The sequence below is a fragment of the Oryzias latipes genome, chromosome 6, assembly GCF_053564925.1.
Source record: "Oryzias latipes strain Hd-rR chromosome 6, Olatipes_Hd-rR_3.1".
Lineage (NCBI taxonomy): Eukaryota > Metazoa > Chordata > Actinopteri > Beloniformes > Adrianichthyidae > Oryzias > Oryzias latipes.
Genome location: NC_136242.1, coordinates 30658736 through 30676204, shown reverse-complemented (window position 1 = coordinate 30676204; position 17469 = coordinate 30658736). Strand labels below are relative to the sequence as shown.

The following is a 17469-nucleotide window of genomic DNA, read 5'->3' as shown; positions in this document are numbered from 1 at the left end:
TTAATGTAGAAACTAGATATTAATGCGTGTCTGTCAACAGCCCCAACTACAAGGATTTTTTTGGACCGAGCACTGCTGGGCGCACTTGAACGCACCAGGAGCACCAACAGCCAGACGGTGACGTCACCTCTCCGCGAGACGGACAGCTGAGCAACAGAAGCTCTTTGTTGACGTTTTGTTTTGGTCGCTTTGGGCAGGATTTCTGCAAGTTTGAACCCCCAACAGGGTTAGCTGATCGTGAAGCCCGCCTTTCGCCCCTGCCGTCACGCATCAGTGCGGGAATCCAGCAAAGATGAAATGGATGTTTAAAGAGGACCATTCCCTCGGTAAAAAGGGTTTGGGTTGTTGTTATGAAACCAGAGAGAGATGTCCTCTTTTCATGTCGCGTGTTTTTCCTTTTTGCTCCGCGGACTGTGTGTCCTTCGATGTGGCTCCACCACCCATCACAGACACACTAACGCGGGGTTTTCGCAGGAGCCTGCCGGAAATCGATCCTGCTTAGCTTGGCATGATCATGCTAACACGCATTTGCTGCAGGTTGTTTAGGATCACCTCAAGAGAAACGCCATTTAAAGCATTGCATCATCATCTAGTATTGCTTTAATTTCAATATTTTGCATGCATTACTTAAAAAAGTATGGTGGATTAAAAAAAAACAACCTTTTTTTTAATCTATTTTTACTGTTTTTTTCTATTAGGCCTAGTTTGTGTTATATAAGATCCTTCTGTGAAGTTTTGTCTTGTCATTCTCATGGTAATTGGATAACCTTGAGGACTCTTTTTTTTTTAAAGAAGCACCTCTGAAGATAGAACTTTTATCTGGGCTAATGAACCTAGATGGAGTCCTCCCCTCACTCACTCACTCCTCCCATCCTCCCTGCACATCCATGTGTCTGAAATGAATTTGCATGAAGATGTTGTACTATTCCTCTGAAACAGAGGATCATGAGTGGGAAACATACACTTCCCCCATCTTGTGTTGTGCTTGTTCAAGGCTGAAGACAGGAAATCCCCAGAGGACGCACTGATCCCTTTAATCTCTGACTTCCTGTTTGTTTGCTGTCTCTTTCCTCAGAGCACCGATGTGTGGAGTCAGCCAAAATACGCAACAAATACCCGGACAGAGTACCGGTGAGTTGTGGGGGCTGGGTGCTTTTATCGGAAATGGAAATGCAGAGATGATCAGAGGGAATCAATACCGAAATCTCTGACATCCAACCAGCCTGGATGCTTATGTATGATAAGTCAGGCATCTTCTGAGTGCAACGTCATTCCTCTTTTTCTCAAATTACAAAGATGACCGATGAACACAAAAGAGCTTTCACATTTATGTACCCACTTGCTCTTGTTTGTGGATAACATGACCTCCATTTTCCATCACCTCTCATATTTCACTGATGTGAAGAGCCAGCATGCCTTTCTCCAGCTCCTCCTGGAGACCAGGAGGCGCTTTTAGACCAGAACAGACCTGGAAACCCTCAAATGTTCTTTACTTTTAGAAAGTGTCTTAACCCTTCGCAGTCCGAGGCCATGTTGAGCCTTTTTACTAATTTATTTACAGCTTGTTCTAAAAAATGTACCTCAAACTATTTTTCATGTCTATTTTTAGTTCAAACTCCAGTCTCTTTTTCCACAAAAAACTAAAAACCAAAAGAAATTCCACCTTTGAGGAGGTCTTTTTATCCTGCTAGAATCACAACAATTGGAGTCAAATCAAATGTTTGTGTATGAATTTTTTTAGCAAAGACCAGAAATGTACAGACAAAATTTAAATGAATGAATAAAAAACAAAGTGAAACCAGTATAGTTTCATCGATTTCATGGAGCCTTAAAATGACTGCAGTCAAACAAGGCGCCGTACATTAAAAGCTCAAAAGAAAAAAAAAACAACAGCTAAAAGGCTAAAACAATTAAAGTGATTTAAAATTGTAAAATAATCAAACAAAAGCAAAGCAAAACAATAAAGCAGTAAAACTTACCAGCAGAGCAGAGTCTCATGCCGTGTCAAAGGCCTGGTGATAAAAATGGGTTTTAAAACTTTTTTTTAAATGGACATTGAAGATACCTGCTGAATACTCAGTGGTAAAGCGTTCCACAGCTTTGGTGCACAGACAGAAAAAGCTCTATTCCCCCCTGAGTTTCCTCTTGGACCCCGTTTAAAAACAAATAAAAGAACATTAAAATGAACTCTAAAATTCACAGGCAGCCAGTGAAGTGTAGCCAGCACGAACCAGAACCCGAGCAGCAGAACTCTGGACCAGTTGGAGACGCGAGAGGGATGACGGGCTGACTCCAAAATAGAGAGAGTTACAGTAATTCATCTGAGGTGTGATGAAAGTACGGATTACTGTCTCAAAATATGACGTTTTGGTAAAAATGATTTCACCCCCACCAACTGCCTCAAATAAAAGAAGCTAAATTTCAGACATGTTTAAAGTCCTTTTCTGTTTTAAATCCCAGGTTAGACATACATTGTTTTAAATGTGGAGCCGTTGAGGAAGGGTCACAGGAGCTGCTTGGACCGAACACCATCACATCCGTTTTTCATTCATTCATTCATTTTCTTTACCGTTTATTCCCTTTCGGGGTCACGGGGTTGCCGGAGCCTATCCCAGCCACTTGGGCATATGCAAGGGATGCCCTGGACTGGTCGCCAGTCTGTCGCAGGGTAGAATATCTTCAATCACACATCCATTCACTCCCACACTCACACCTATGGACAATTTAGAGTTGCCAATCAACCTATGAGGCATGTTTTTGGACGGTGGGAGGAAGCCGGAGATCCCGGAGGAAACCCACGCATGCACGGGGAGAACATGCAAACTCCACACAGGAAGGTCCCCTGTTGATGTGTTTTTCATGTCCCCCAGCCGGGACTTGAACCGGGGACCTTCTTGCTGTGAGGCAAGAGTGCTAACCACTGCACCACCGTACAGCCACTTCCTTTTTTTTTTTGTCATAAAAACAAAAAACGAAATCCAATCTTTGAGGTCAAGTGTAATGAAACAATGAAAGGAAACTCTGTGTTTTGTTAGGATGGAGCCCAGAGGAAAGAGGTACAAAGAGAATAAAAGTGGTCCTAAAATAGAGCCCTGGGGAACCCCAAACAACAGCAGAGCAGTTAAAGAATAGGATCCGGACACACTCACACGCACACAGTCTTGTCATTAAAAAAAAGGGAAAATTGTCTAAAAAAACAGGTGAAGCTCCACTAAACTACAATGTTCCAAGTATTTTTTCCAAGAGGAACCACAGTTATGTGTCATCACTCTTGTGTTTGATTTAAATAAAACAAACAAAAAAATAAAACAGCCAATGTGATTGGCCTCTCGCCAGAGACTAACAAGGGTTTAGTAGCCTGTGTACATTCACACCAAATATTTGAGTATGATCTGATTTCTCAAGTTATTCCAACAGGATTCAGTTTCTGTTTACATCATTTAAATAAGCAATAAAGTTCCATGTAAATAACTTATCATCCAAGTCAGATTTGTTTTTCATTTTTTTGCATTTTGTTCTTCAGGATCTAATTTCACAGACTCTGTGAAGTACTGACTGAAACCATTACCCTCCAGGGATATTATTATGTTTCATTTTTAATCAAATCAAACATTTTAGCATCACTGCTTTGCAATTCAGTAAATGGAATGTTTTCTTCATTTAATCTTCTTTTTAAAATGATCCCTTCCAGTTTAAACAGCCGTAACTCCTGTTTTCGTCAAATAACTATTCAAAACAAGCTTCTGCAGAAATGAGACTTCAGTATTAAGAAGCTTGTGGTTCTTAATGTTTTTCTGCTTGATTGTGAAGATGTGCTGACATTTTTTAGCGCTCAAAAATCCAATTATTTTTGTTTTTCCAAGTGCTCTTAATTTAAACGGATTTAAAAACATTGTTGGTGAACTAGGATTTAAAGCCTTTTTTTTTATCTCAAAGTATAACTGATGGTTGAAATCTTTTTCATTTTTTTTAACTTGTTTCTTTAGAAGCTGGGATAAAAAAATAGTAAATCAAACATTTACTAATGTTTATAACTCTTCTTTGTTTGAACCAGGAAACAAAGTTTGTATTATGATGTAACTGTTCTAACATGCAAAAAAAGAGTTGGATATGTCAACAAAGCCGTCACGCATGTTCCCGTGTGCACCAGGTGATCGTGGAGAAAGTCTCCGGCTCTCAGATCGTGGACATCGATAAGAGGAAGTACCTGGTGCCGTCTGATATCACCGTGGCCCAGTTCATGTGGATCATCAGAAAACGCATCCAGCTGCCGTCAGAGAAAGCCATCTTCCTCTTCGTCGACAAAACTGTCCCTCAATCCAGGTGAAACCCACAGGAAAAGATGAGAAAAAAATCTGTTGTTGGTTGGGGTATCTTTTCCTCTCACGCAAATCCACATGCATCTCCATACACGGTCCACGAATCAATACATAAAAGAGTCGGCCAAGTTTGTGGTGATACAATACAGTCTTTGACCTACATGAATGCAATCAAGTTATTTATTATTCAATTGGCATTTAAAACTATCAATTTCTAACAGAGAAACCTTTTTTTTATTTTTTATCTTAAGCAACAAAAACAAAATGTCTTTGACAAAAAAAGTTTCAAGTGTAAAAAAGACTGGTTTGTTCTTTGCGTTAAAAAAAGTCTCATATTAATTCTTTTTTTTTTTTTTTAAAAGGGTATGTTTAGTGAACACAACACACATCCCTCTCTGCGGTTCCCCTTCAGCCAAATGTAATTGACCTGACTTGGTAGAAGAAAGCTTGAGATTGGACATCTTTTTGCTTCATCACATGTACATAAAATGGCAAAGACAGTAAAGACACAACAGGAAGAGAAACTGACAACGTTGGACAGAAACTGATTAATTACTTCCTGCTTGATTTCATTTGTTTTTACCGTTATAATCTGGATCTCCGGTCGTCAACCGATACTGCAGTAACTAAAAAGATCTATTTACTTCCTATCCTTTATAACGAGTAAAGAATAAATAAAAGCCTCTGTATTGTTGTATATTTTTGTTTAATTTCCAAGAACTCTCTGTTTACATGTTTCCCGCTAGCTTACAGCCCCTCACATCCCCCAACCTAACATTAGCAGTGCAACAAAAATGGCGAGCAGTTTGGAGCCAGAGGTCATCTCAGACGAGGAAAACAAAGACGTTTGTGGATCTAGTCCTCTATAAGTTGGGAACATCAGAATGGAGCGGAGCAGGAAGCTTGTTGCCCGCCCAGCATAGTTTTTTTTTTTTTTTGTCACAAACACGATCTTTTTCAAACTTAATTTTTTGTCTGCTCCTGATTCACAATAATTTGAATAAAAAATACACAGAAATGCAATTTTAAGCCTAATTCTCTTTATAAATCTCCTCCATCATCAGAAAAAAGCCACAAGAACATGGTAAAAACATCAAAAACACAATTTTCACTGGAGTGGGTCTTTAAGATGATTTTTTTATACAGTTGCACTATACGCAAATGCTGAACTCCCAACTGAAGCTTGAAAACTCTTCCTGTTTTACAGTTTATGGTTCGTTCTAGTTTCCAAATGTGCTACTGGTGATTCAAAAGCTTTGAGGACAAGAGTTCCTTTAGAGCTCAGAAGCCTTTTGTGCTTCTGAGTTTATAGCTCAGACAACCCTGAATTCCACCTTCTGTTAAGATAAAAATATAAAAGTGAATTTGTTTTCCTCAGGGGCGAGGTGCTTACAAAACCATAAAAGCTTTTATCTGTGCACGTTGTCTTTTTTCCATCCGCCTCTGAGGGTAAACATGAGGAACATTTAACTTTCTAATCTGTCTCACTGAGAGGCACTGAAACCCCTCCTTTCTCAAATTTGCAAGGATTATGCAGCCAAACCTTTACTGATGTTGACATTTGGATTTGATCTGGGACACTCTCTCTGGAGCTTTATGACGCAGTAATGACGACTTTCTTTGTCATTTTAGAGCAGCTATATACCTAACAGAGTGACCGTTTCCACTCGATTTAGCCTAAAAACAGCACCATAAAAAGAGCACTGGGAAAGATTTATTGTGTGGCTTTTATCCTTTTGATGTGTCTCTGTGTTTTCAAATTGTTTATGCCATTTTTAGCATTTACTGTTTATGTATTTCTGGCTTTATTCCTCTTCTAAACCCGTTTTTGTCCCTTTCGGGGTCACCGGGCTGCTGGAGCCTATCCAGGCCACTCGTGGGCGAAGGCAGTGGACATCCCGGACAGGTCGCCAGTCTGAACATGTTTTTTGATGGCTGCATGGCGGAGCAGCCGTTAGCGGTCTTGCCTCACAGCAAGAAAGCCCCGGTACAAGTCCCGGCTGAGACCTGAAACCTGGTTGCATGTTCTCTCCATGCATGCGTGAGTTTTCTCTGGGGACTCCGGCTTCCTCCCACCATCCAAAAACATGCTTCATAGGTTATTTGGTTACTCTAAATTGTCCATAGGTGTGAATGTGAGAGTGTGACCCTGCATCAGACTGGCGACCTGTCCAGGGTGCCTTCGACAACGAGTGGCCGTGATAGGCTCCAGCAGGCCTGGATGGGACAAAAACAGGTTTAGAAGATAAATGAAAAGTTTGACATGTCTATTTGTGTGTTTTTTTATTACTATTTTTCTAAAAAAAAAGAAAAAAAATCCATCTAAGGACAAATGCTGCATATTAGTTCTCAGGATGATATCCTACTGTTTGATTTGGTGTCTGTTTAAGAATAAACCATGGTTTAAAAACAGCTTTAGGATCACTGTCAAGGTTATTTCTGAAAACACAAGACAGTATGAAAAAAACAGACACCAAGAAACCAGTTTAATTTTTCGCGAGGAGAGCTAAAACAGACAACCGTCCAATGCCTCATGTGTCATGTCTGACCGTCCTCCTATTTTATTTACAATTGGCTGCCCAGCTGTAGATTCCCATAATTCCATAGGAAAAGGCTATTTTTTAAAAGAAAATAAGCATAACATGAAACAACTTTACAAAGTTCTGCCTGTTTTGTTTGTTATGATTGTGTGTCTGCGTGTGCATACATGACTTTATTTGGACTTCTGGTATCGAACCCTAACCACCAAAAGGCCTCAAGGGGTCCAAAACCTTGATGTAAATGTGGGAAAACATCCCCTGGTAGGTTTGAAGGATGATGTGAATGCGGGTTCAGGTTGGATTTGCATGTCGTTAACATATTTTAGAAGAGCAGATGAGCAAACTCTTTTTTTGCACGCATGTTCACCACACAGACCTCCTTCACGTGCGTGAAGGGAAAAGGGAACGGCTCACGAATGAGGCTCAAACCACCTCTGTGTGCACGAGGGCTTCATACGGGACACCGCCAAGGCTGCGGCCCCCTCTGGAGCGGAGCACTCGCTGCTCGTCCTCAGACGCCTTTGTCAGTGCTTCCCAGTCTCATTTCTGTTTATTTGCACATTTTGCTGAACTGTTTCCAGCAGCATTTTGGGATTGAACCTGAAAGAAAAGCTTTAGCATTTCACTTGATTAACCCTTTTGCTAATTTAGATGACCCCATCCTTACATTGACGTGTACTCCCTACCATGACAAAGGTGGATAAAGGTGGAAAGATTTCATGTAATCCATGGACACCAGTGAGGTTGACAAATGATTAAGAAAAAAGGTTCAGAGCACTGTCTAGTGGGTCCAGATGACCCAACTCCCAATGGTAAATTGCCTAGGATAGCACAAGGGTTACATGTGAGATTTATGGGATTGTCCCTTCTTACTCTGTGAAACTCTTCATCAGTTGCTTCTCCATGACAGGATAGAAATCATTTCTTTCATTTAGCCAAGATCTTTAAAAAACTATAAAGCTAAATGTATTTAAAGGACAAGTAATTCCCTGTTTTAGGCAGGACTGTCTTAATAATTTATAAAGCTGTTTATGCTCAAAACTTGGTAAAGTTAAGTTCTTGACCTTTTTTAAGATGACAAAAAAGTAACTCAAGTTATGAGATCAACTTTTTAAAAAACAACTATTATCAGCTTGATTTCTTTTTCTAATATCCCCGTGGCCCCTTTCCGACCTCCTATTTTATTTACAATTGGCTGCCCTGGTTACAGAAGTCTAACAAGTGGAAGGTCAGCAGTTAACAATACAATCGTTTAAAACATTTTGCTGCAAATGGGGGAATCTTGGTTCACAGTTCTTTATCAGTCTGTACTCCAAACTGCTTCCGCTTTCCCAGACATCTCCTTTCTTCAGATGGTTTGTGGAGAAGATAGAAAATTCCCAACAGAGCAGCTTTCAGTGTATGTGGGTCAACAGAGTTAAAAAGCAGTCTTAGAAAAAGCAATTAGAATGATAATAAAAATAAATAAAGTAAATACATACAACAATCATTTATGATTCCTCAAACATTTTTCTGTCTTTATGAGCATACATTTTTGTTTTGTGTTATATCCAATATCCAAGTACATGTTACCATGTACTTGGATATTGGCTTAAAAATAGAGTGGTACAGGTCTTTTAGAGCAATCCTGAGTCCAAGGCGTAAAACTGACCGCATGACTCTGCTTTGTTCTTCCCAGTCTGACGATGGGCCAGCTGTACGACAAGGAGAAAGACGAGGATGGCTTTCTGTACGTGGCCTACAGCGGAGAAAACACCTTCGGTTACCTCACAGGGTTGATACTGCACTGAACCCCCCCCCACACCCACACACACACACACACTGACAGAGTTGAATCTGGTTCAAAGTACTTCAGACATCGGCCCTTATGTGTCTCTGGAGTTCTGTAACGACACATTTTGTCCATTTTTGTACCGAAAAATACCAAGTTTGTGTTGAATTCTCGACTGAATAACCACAATGACGTCAGCGGACCAGTGAGCTTCAAGCTTTTGGTTTGATATTTGAATCCAAATATTAGTCTTTTAAGCTGCGAGGGGCCACTGCTGGAAAACCTGCCCAAAAATGAACAAACTTTAGATAAAAGTTGGGATAATTGATTTACCTTTTTACGATAAGCTTGGAGGAGCAGGTACCACCTGGAATGGAAGGAAACAGTTAACAAAGCAGAGATCAAAAAATGCCAACACCTTTCTGCTTATTTGATCACACGGTTTGATTGATGTGCGGTGTGCATCACTAAGCATCCAAGAATAATCTTCATTTGGCTCTAAAGTTGCTAAAATAAATGACCTCAGGTCAAATGTCTGGAGTCTGCTGGATGGAGGTGTCCCGTGGGTTTGGAGATCCAGATTTAGCGGTTCGAAACTCCATTATTATCACATTTCATTCTGGCACAGAAATCTGTATGAAGGAAAACCTGCCTGGCAACGCAGTGACTCCTGCCAAAAATCTGTTCGCCTTTTTCCACATGATAATGTCATCGAGGCAAAAAACAAACAAACATAAAAACACCTGACACCTGATAGGTGATGTTGATAGATGAAGGTCTTTTGTGGAGAAAATACCTTAAACAGAAAGATCTGAAAAAACAATTATGTCATTTTCCCCATCAAAGGAAAAACTTTTGGATGACGCCTGAGGCCACGTCTATGAAGCTGTGCAGATGTGTTTGTGCTTTTCCCCCAAACCATGCAGGCTTTGCATATGTTTGTTTCTCCTCCAAACAATCATTCTAATGAAATAAACTGTTTGCATGCGCTTTGCTTTCACTTCCACGTGAAGCCAAGAATGGAGGCAGGCTCACCTCAGGCCACCATTTGGAGGATGAAAACATCCTTTTGACCACAGCTGAACTGACAGAAATGTCTGAACATGCAGTTCAACATATGATGAAGCTCACTGGTCAGGCTGGGAAACAGGGTTTTTTCCTGCTGTCTCATCTTAGAAACAAAAACTAAAGCCTATAAAAGCTCAACTTGTAAAATAATCCAATAAGAAATTCCCACCTTTCCCATAAATCAACGTCTAATTAAATAATATTAGGAAATGTTCTGTTTCTTTGGATTTACAGGGTAGACTTAGTTCCTTCCTGTAATCCACATGTGTCAAACTCAGGCCCGCGGGCCAAATTTGGCCCGTAGTGTAATTCTAATTGGCCCGCGAGATCATATCACATGTGCATTAGAGTTGGCCTACGGTATAGACTACAGTATACCGCTCATACTACAAATCCTACAATGCTTTGCTTGTATGTTGGTGGGCAGTCAAAACCGGCAAGCGCTCCTTTTTTCTGTTGACAGCCATTCTCCAGTCACGTCGGACAAATTCATTTCACCCGCGATGGGCAAATGAAAGATGGAAAACAGGAGCTTTAAAGACAGGCGGGAGGCAGATTATCTGTTCACGAATATAAAGACAGGCGTGTTTGTCTTGTGTGTGGAGCTAACGTGGCAGTAACCAAAGAATATAACAAAAGAAGAAACCATATGAAAAGGATAAACATTACATATTAGTTGCAGTTAATCTTTCAATAAATGTTGAGTTTAGCCCGTGACTTTACTTCACTGCTTGATTTGGGCCCACCGTGAATTTGCGTTTGACACCCCTGCTGTAATCGGTTCTCCAAAATAAACCCCACTTGGGTTCACCTAGAAGCAAAATGAACTTTGCACTCCAGGTCCGTTTCAATGTTCTAGCCCCCGATGAAGCCTTGATCTATATTCACGGCCATGAAGGACTATAGCGTCTTCAGATGATGCCAGAACAGCTGTAGATTCCCATAATTCCATAGGAAATGGCTATTTTTTAAAGGAAAATAAGCATGACATGAAACAACTTTACAAAGTTCTGCCTGTTTTGTTTGTTATGATTGTGTGTCTGCGTGTGCATACATGACTTTATTTGGACTTCTGGTATCGAACCCTAACCACCAAAAGGCCTCAAGGGATCCAAAAACTTGATGTAAATGTGGGAAAACATCCCCTGGTAGGTTTAAAGGATGATGTGAATGCGGGTTCAGGTTGGATTTGCATGTCGTTAACATATTTTAGAAGAGCAGATGAGCAAACTTCTTTTTTTGCACGCATGTTCATCCCACAGACCTCCTTCACGTGTGTGAAGGGAAAAGGGAACGGCTCACGAATGAGGCTCAAACCGCCTCTGTGTGCACGAGGGCTTCATACGGGACACCGCCAAGGCTGCGGCCCCCTCTGGAGCGGAGCACTCGCTGCTCGTCCTCAGACGCCTTTGTCAGTGCTTCCCAGTCTCATTTCTGTTTATTTGCACATTTTGCTGAACTGGTTTCAGCAGCATTTTGGGATTGAACCTGAAAGAAAAGCTTCAGCATTTCACTTGATTACATGTGAGATTTATGGGATTGTCCCTTCTTACTCTGTGAAACTCTTCATCAGTTGCTTCTCCATGACAGGATAGAAATCATTTCTTTCATTTAGCCAAGATCTTTAAAAAACTATAAAGCTAAATGTATTTAAAGTACAAGTATTCCCTGTTTTAGGCAGGACTATCTTTATAATTTATAAAGCTAATTATATTCAATACCTTAAGTTTAGTTCCTGACCTTTTTTAAGATGACAAAAAGGTAACTCAAGTTATGAGATCAACTTTTTAAAAAACAATAATTATAAGCTTGATTTCTTTTTCTAAGTTAATTTGCACATTTTGTTGTTAGTATTTATTTCTATTGGCCTTTTTGCCTACAAGTCCCAGAAAGTTCCTCTGCAGCTGCTTTGATTTCTGAATAAATCTGTTTAATATTTTTACACTAATTGCTCCATTAAAAAAATAATCACTTAAAAGTATCATTGGAAAACAAATACAGCAGAAACATTACGCAGGTACACACAAAAGTCTGAAATGTGATGTTTTATGTGTCTATTAATGTGTCTCAGCTTGTTTAATCACAAACGGAGGTAATGCCTTGTTGTCTGAGAAGCTGCTTGGGTTCAGAACGTCCGGTTTAACTGTGTTCACTCCAATCCTGGCTGTCATTTCTGATCCAGAATCAAAGCAGAACATGTTTCTGTTCTTAACCCGAGTGAAGAATTCCTCCCTGTGCTCCACAAATATGATTCAGGCTCTTTGACATGTCAAATACTTATATGATATGAGAATATTCAAGAATGTCTTGATTCCGATCTGTGTTGTCTCATCGTCACGTCTATGTTTACCACACAACGTGATTTTAGATATTTTAAGATGGAATTGTAGCTGGAAGTACGACCAATAAAAACATCAGAAAAGCTTGTTTGTTTTATTGTTGATGAGCAGAAACGTCTCATGTTCACGTGTTAGCATCACACTCGCTGCAGCAGAAAACATTTCTGCTAAATGTCTGAAAGTTTCTCTGCATGACAAAGTGGGAAGGTCAGAAAAAATTAGGATAGTTGCAAAACTTTCATTTTTCTAAATATTAACTATGTAAAGTCCCACTTTTGATCTATTTTCAAAGCGTTCCCAGTGGTCTTTTAATTATGATTTTGCTGTTTTTAGCCAAAATAAACAAAAACTATAATTTTCTTGGACATAGTTTCTGCAGAGCAGCAGGAGTTCAGTAATCCTTGTGAACCCTAGGCACTTTAACATTGGGAGTGGGGTCATCTGGACCCTACAAGACAGTGCGCTAAATGATTTGTGATCTTCACTGGTGTCCATGGATTACATGAAATCTTTCCACCTTTATCCACCTTTGTCATGGTAGGGAGAACACGTTAATGTGAGGGTGGGGTCATCTGGACCCCATAAGATAGCACAAGGGTTGAAAAATTCATTTCTGGGATTTGGGAGGGGCTGAGTAAGTCCACCCCCCTTCCCCTCCCCATTGTTGAGTGGAGCAGGGAACTTGTAAGGGTGGGGTCATAGAATATTAAATATGTCCTCCATCATTTGGAAAAAAAGCAACAAAAACATGTTAAAAAACACCATGAACACCATTTTCATTGGAGTGGGTCTTTAACCCTTGTGCTATCTTAGATGACCCCACCCTTACATTGACGTGTTCTCCCTACCATGACAAAGGTGGATAAAGGTGGAAAGATTTCATGTAATCCATGGACACCAGTGAAGATCACAAATCATTGAAGAGAAAAGGTTCAGAGCACTGTCTAGTGGGTCTAGATGACCCAACTCCCAATGCTAAAGTGCCTAGAATAGCACAAGGGTTATCCCAGCTTTCATAGCGAGAAAAAACCTGATTTCTCAGGGATTTTCTGAGTTATTTGCTTTCGTTTATTCTAAACGACTTGTCAATTGTTTAAACACATTAAGAAAGTACATTTGCAGCCAGCTTTTAGCCCTACTTTTAACAAATTAGCATTCTGTCCACTGTGGACAGAATGCAAACCAACAGGCGTTAAGATATAAGAATAAAAATGTATGTTTTATAGAAAATAGTTACGATTTTAACCTTGAAAAGACTTGCATAAACTTAATTAAAGTCTGACACTCAGGTTTAATTCTGCATTTTTGCTCCATCTACCCCTTATTTGTTAGTGCCTACATTACCCAGAACACCCTTTGGCAGTCTCCTGTATCTGTAGAGGACAGGATCTTTAAATATAAGTAGGTTTCTTCTGACACAACTAAATCAAGATAAATAAAAGTGAAATTCTACCAACACATCTTCGATTCACATCTACTTTTGAGAGTATTGTGTTTGAAAATAAACTTCTAAGAGAAGATAAATCATTTGACTCTGATCAGGTTTCAGGTCGACCTTCTCTTTTGTTGGAGTCTGGCTGCAACTTCTGGACTTTTTTTCTTTTCTTATGAAGAATCACTGATTCAGGCTTTTCAACGTGGCTTTTCTGACACGCTCGTCTTTCTCCAACCTGTGTCGTCTGATTGTTCCACACATATAAATGAGACAAATGAGTTTTGGGGTTGCAGGTGGCAGTCGGACCAATAAAAACACTGGAAATCTGTTTTCTGAGAAAGAAATTCCATAAAATGTCCATAAAGAATGGACTCTGTCTTGCACAAGCAAAGAGAAATTGTGCTCAATGTTTAAAAAAAAAAAATCTCATAAAGCTTCTGCAGATGAAGAGCAGCTGAGCCAGCAAACAATAATAGGAAGAGCAAACTGTAGACAATTAACACAGATAAAAGGATGCAAAACCATAATCACGTTTTCTCATGAACATGTCACTTACATTAACATTCTTTTTATATGATTGATTTGCACAAATAGATAGTTCTGATTTCTAAGCACCTGAGCACATTGATCAGTTTTTAACCTTGTTGCTTTTTCCTTTGTTGCCGTCATTAGGATCATTTCTCATCAGTCAAACATTTTTAGATGTGGTGGAAATATTTCATCACATTTCATTTGACGTGATTTGCCCTTCTTCCTTCTTACCTGTGATTCAATGAAAACAAAGAAAAACCTGATTAAGACCGTATGATTCATAGAGTAGGAATGTCAGTCAATCGAAATCTCTTCCCTTTTCATTTTGCATGATTCATTTGCAGAGCTTTCCGAAGTACAAAGGAATACTTTACAACATGAGTGACTTAGGTATCGGGCACACCAATTGTTTTTTCTGGTTTGAAGCCCATTGAGATGACTGTGGTTGTAATATTGGGCTGTATAAATGAAATTTAATTGAATTTTATTGAATTTACCCAGGATCACACCAGACACAGACGCAGTTCAGGGATCTCTTATAATATATAATTTATTACAATAAAAGAGAAAGCCTACCAAACCGGGCAAGCTAAGCGTAACATTTTTCTTTAAGTACATTATGAATCTTTTCTCTTTAATGATAATAAATTATATATTTTAAGACCCCCTTAAATTGTGCCTGGTGTGATCCTGCGTGAAAGCAATTAGTGAGCACAATAACTTACACAACGTATGATGCCACATAGCCTCTTTGTGCCATTTTGTCTGTGCCAATCTCCTATTGGTTGGAGGGCGGCCTGAAAGTGCCTGACACAAAATTATATTTCATTAGACAGCCGCATTTACCTGATGGAAAAAAGAAAAAGGAGAGAAGGAGCAAGGAGGATGTTAGAGAAATAAAGGGTGAGAAAAAAGTGGTTTAAGAAGTTGGGGGGGGGGGGGGGGGGTCGCAAAGCTGTTGGAGGTTTATGATTTTTACTGTCAGGTGTAAATGTTAATCAAAGGGGCCTGTCCACAAACTCACTCAAATATTACAAACACACCTGTTTGCTCCAAAAATCCTTACACACAATGCAAATACAGCTCTCTCGCACACATTTATGCATACAAACACACACACGGCGAGAATATCCTTCTGTTGTGCACACTATTTGGGCAAAGGTGAGCTGGCACCTGTGCTCAGGTGAGTGTCAGTGTTCCACTGAGGTGGATGATTGAATGTAAAAATAGAGGGAGTGCCGGGTCGCACCGAGACCACCGCTGAAGGCGAGGCAGCGCATATTTAAAGTCCAGCAGATGATTATCATCCAGATGAAGTTGGGGGACGGCTGGGGGCGCGAGACAAGCCGGAGACAGGATCCACAGCCAGGTGTAGGACCAGGAGCAGAGACGAGGTACACGGTCAGGTACAGGAGCCCAGATGAGCTAACTGGAAGCACTCCCACTCCCCAGGAGGGGAGTGAGAAAGAGGGACAATACATGAATCGCACTGCACCAAACAGAGGCACGGAGAACTAAATGATAAGTAATGATCAAGAATAGAGAAGAGAGGAAGGGTAGAAGTAGACGAGAAAAGAGGACAGAACCCCAGAGCACCGTAGTTACCCCAGCTTCAAACTTCTAGCAGCCTACTAACAACTTTATTGTTATTGTTAAGTTTAATTTAAACAAATTAACAGTAAGGTAAAAATCATCTGATTACTAGCTAGTCTGACAATAAACCTGTCCAAAGATAAAATGCTTTTAATGTAGAAACTGTGTCAGCCTCTCTTACATGAGCTGGGTTTATTCCATAAAACAGAGGCTTGGTGGCTAAACGCTCTACCTCCAACTGTGCTTTTACATATTCTGGGAACCACAAGCAGTCCTGCATTTTGCGAACCAACTGTTCTGTTGGGTTGGTTAGGCACTATGAGGTCCTTGATATAGGACGGGGCCATACCATGTAAGGCATAAGGCCTTACATGGAAGAGCCCCTCATCAGCCCCAGACCACCCAGGAGTTACTGAGCACAGTAAGATTACATATAAAATGTATTTTTCCACTGAATTAATTGCTTCAAATGAGCCAGATTATTGGCTGTTAGAAAGTCAGATACATAAAAAAGGGATATTTCATCTGATACCCACTTAAAGAGCCTCCGATTGTAGTTACAACCTTAAATAAGTGTAAGTATAAACAAAAACACGTTCAACTGTCATGTACACCCATTGATAAAGATCAGACATTCCTCCACCTCTTCAGAAACGGTAAGACTAAAATCACTTCCTTATTTTCTGTCCTGTTGTCAACACACCCACACATGCACATGCGCAAATGCCAGTATAAACATCAGACAAACTGGAAAATCCTGAGGCATTTCAGAGATCAAATGTGACCGAAATGTGGTTCATTTAAGGCTTCGTGTAAAACCATTCCCTCAGATTCACAAACTACAAACCTGGAGAAAAGTTGATATTTGCTTCTCAGAAATGTTTTTGGGGTCTTCCTTCAGTGTCAATCTCCAATTATCATGGTCATGAAAATAAAGAAAACTCTTTGAATGAGAAGGTGTGTCCAGACGTTTGGTCTGTACTGTATGTCTGGACTTGCTCTGAACTTTGCACCACATATTAAATATTTCAACGGACATTCATGTTTATCAGGCAGACGTCATGTGTTGATGAAGTCACTAAAAATACTGCTGCGGCTTTTGTATAGCAGTAGATACGGTTTCTAACTTGACCAAAGTCAAGCAAAAGTCCGTCCTCATATGTAGAAAAATCCATTTCATTTATAAAATACAGCTTTTAAACAGAATAATTGAATTTCAACAGTGTCAGATCTTAACTCATTTTACGTTTGACAACAGCACACGAGTTCTTTTCAAAATAAAATACATCCTGTATCCATCAAGATCCTCCTGCGGCAGCAGATTTACTTGAATTAAAAATGAAAGACGGTCATTGTAACCCTTGTGCAATCCCATGACCCAACCCTTACATTGACATGTTATTCCTACCATGACAAAGGTGGATAAAGGTGGAGATGATTTCATGTAATCCATGGGCACCAGTGAGGTTCACAAATCATATAAGAAAACAAAGTTCAGCTCACCTTTTCTAGTGGGTCTAGATGACCCCACTCCCAATGTTAAAGTGCCTAGGATAGCACAAGGGTTAAACAAGGCATTTTCTATTATATGTTATAAATTTGGGGCGCGTTCAGCGACCTTTACTATCACATAACAACACTGGTGTAGAATCCCTTTTTAAAGATTTGATTAGATTTCCTTTTATTTTTTTAAACACAATATAAAAGAGTTAAATAAACTTGATGATCATAAAAATCATATTAACGCCCCCCCCCTCGTCTTACAATTTTGAAACATACATTTTCATATGTTGAACATATAATATTTAATTCACATAAACACAAGAGAACAAAAAAATAAGCATCAGAGTATCAAAATACCGTCCTGAAGTCA

The 17469-nt window shown here is 39.8% G+C and overlaps 1 protein-coding gene across 1 annotated transcript; it reads left to right on the top strand.

Annotated features, from left to right (window-relative positions):
- The first annotated feature begins 87 nt into the window (after positions 1 to 87).
- On the top strand, positions 88 to 12120 carry gabarapl2 (GABA(A) receptor-associated protein like 2). Its single transcript, XM_004069814.4, has 4 exons — positions 88 to 326; positions 1076 to 1131; positions 4151 to 4323; positions 8538 to 12120. Exons 1-4 carry the CDS (start codon positions 293 to 295, stop codon positions 8647 to 8649), a joined length of 375 nt encoding a protein of 124 aa, XP_004069862.1. The 5' UTR covers positions 88 to 292; the 3' UTR covers positions 8650 to 12120.
- Positions 12121 to 17469: the final 5349 nt, after the last annotated feature.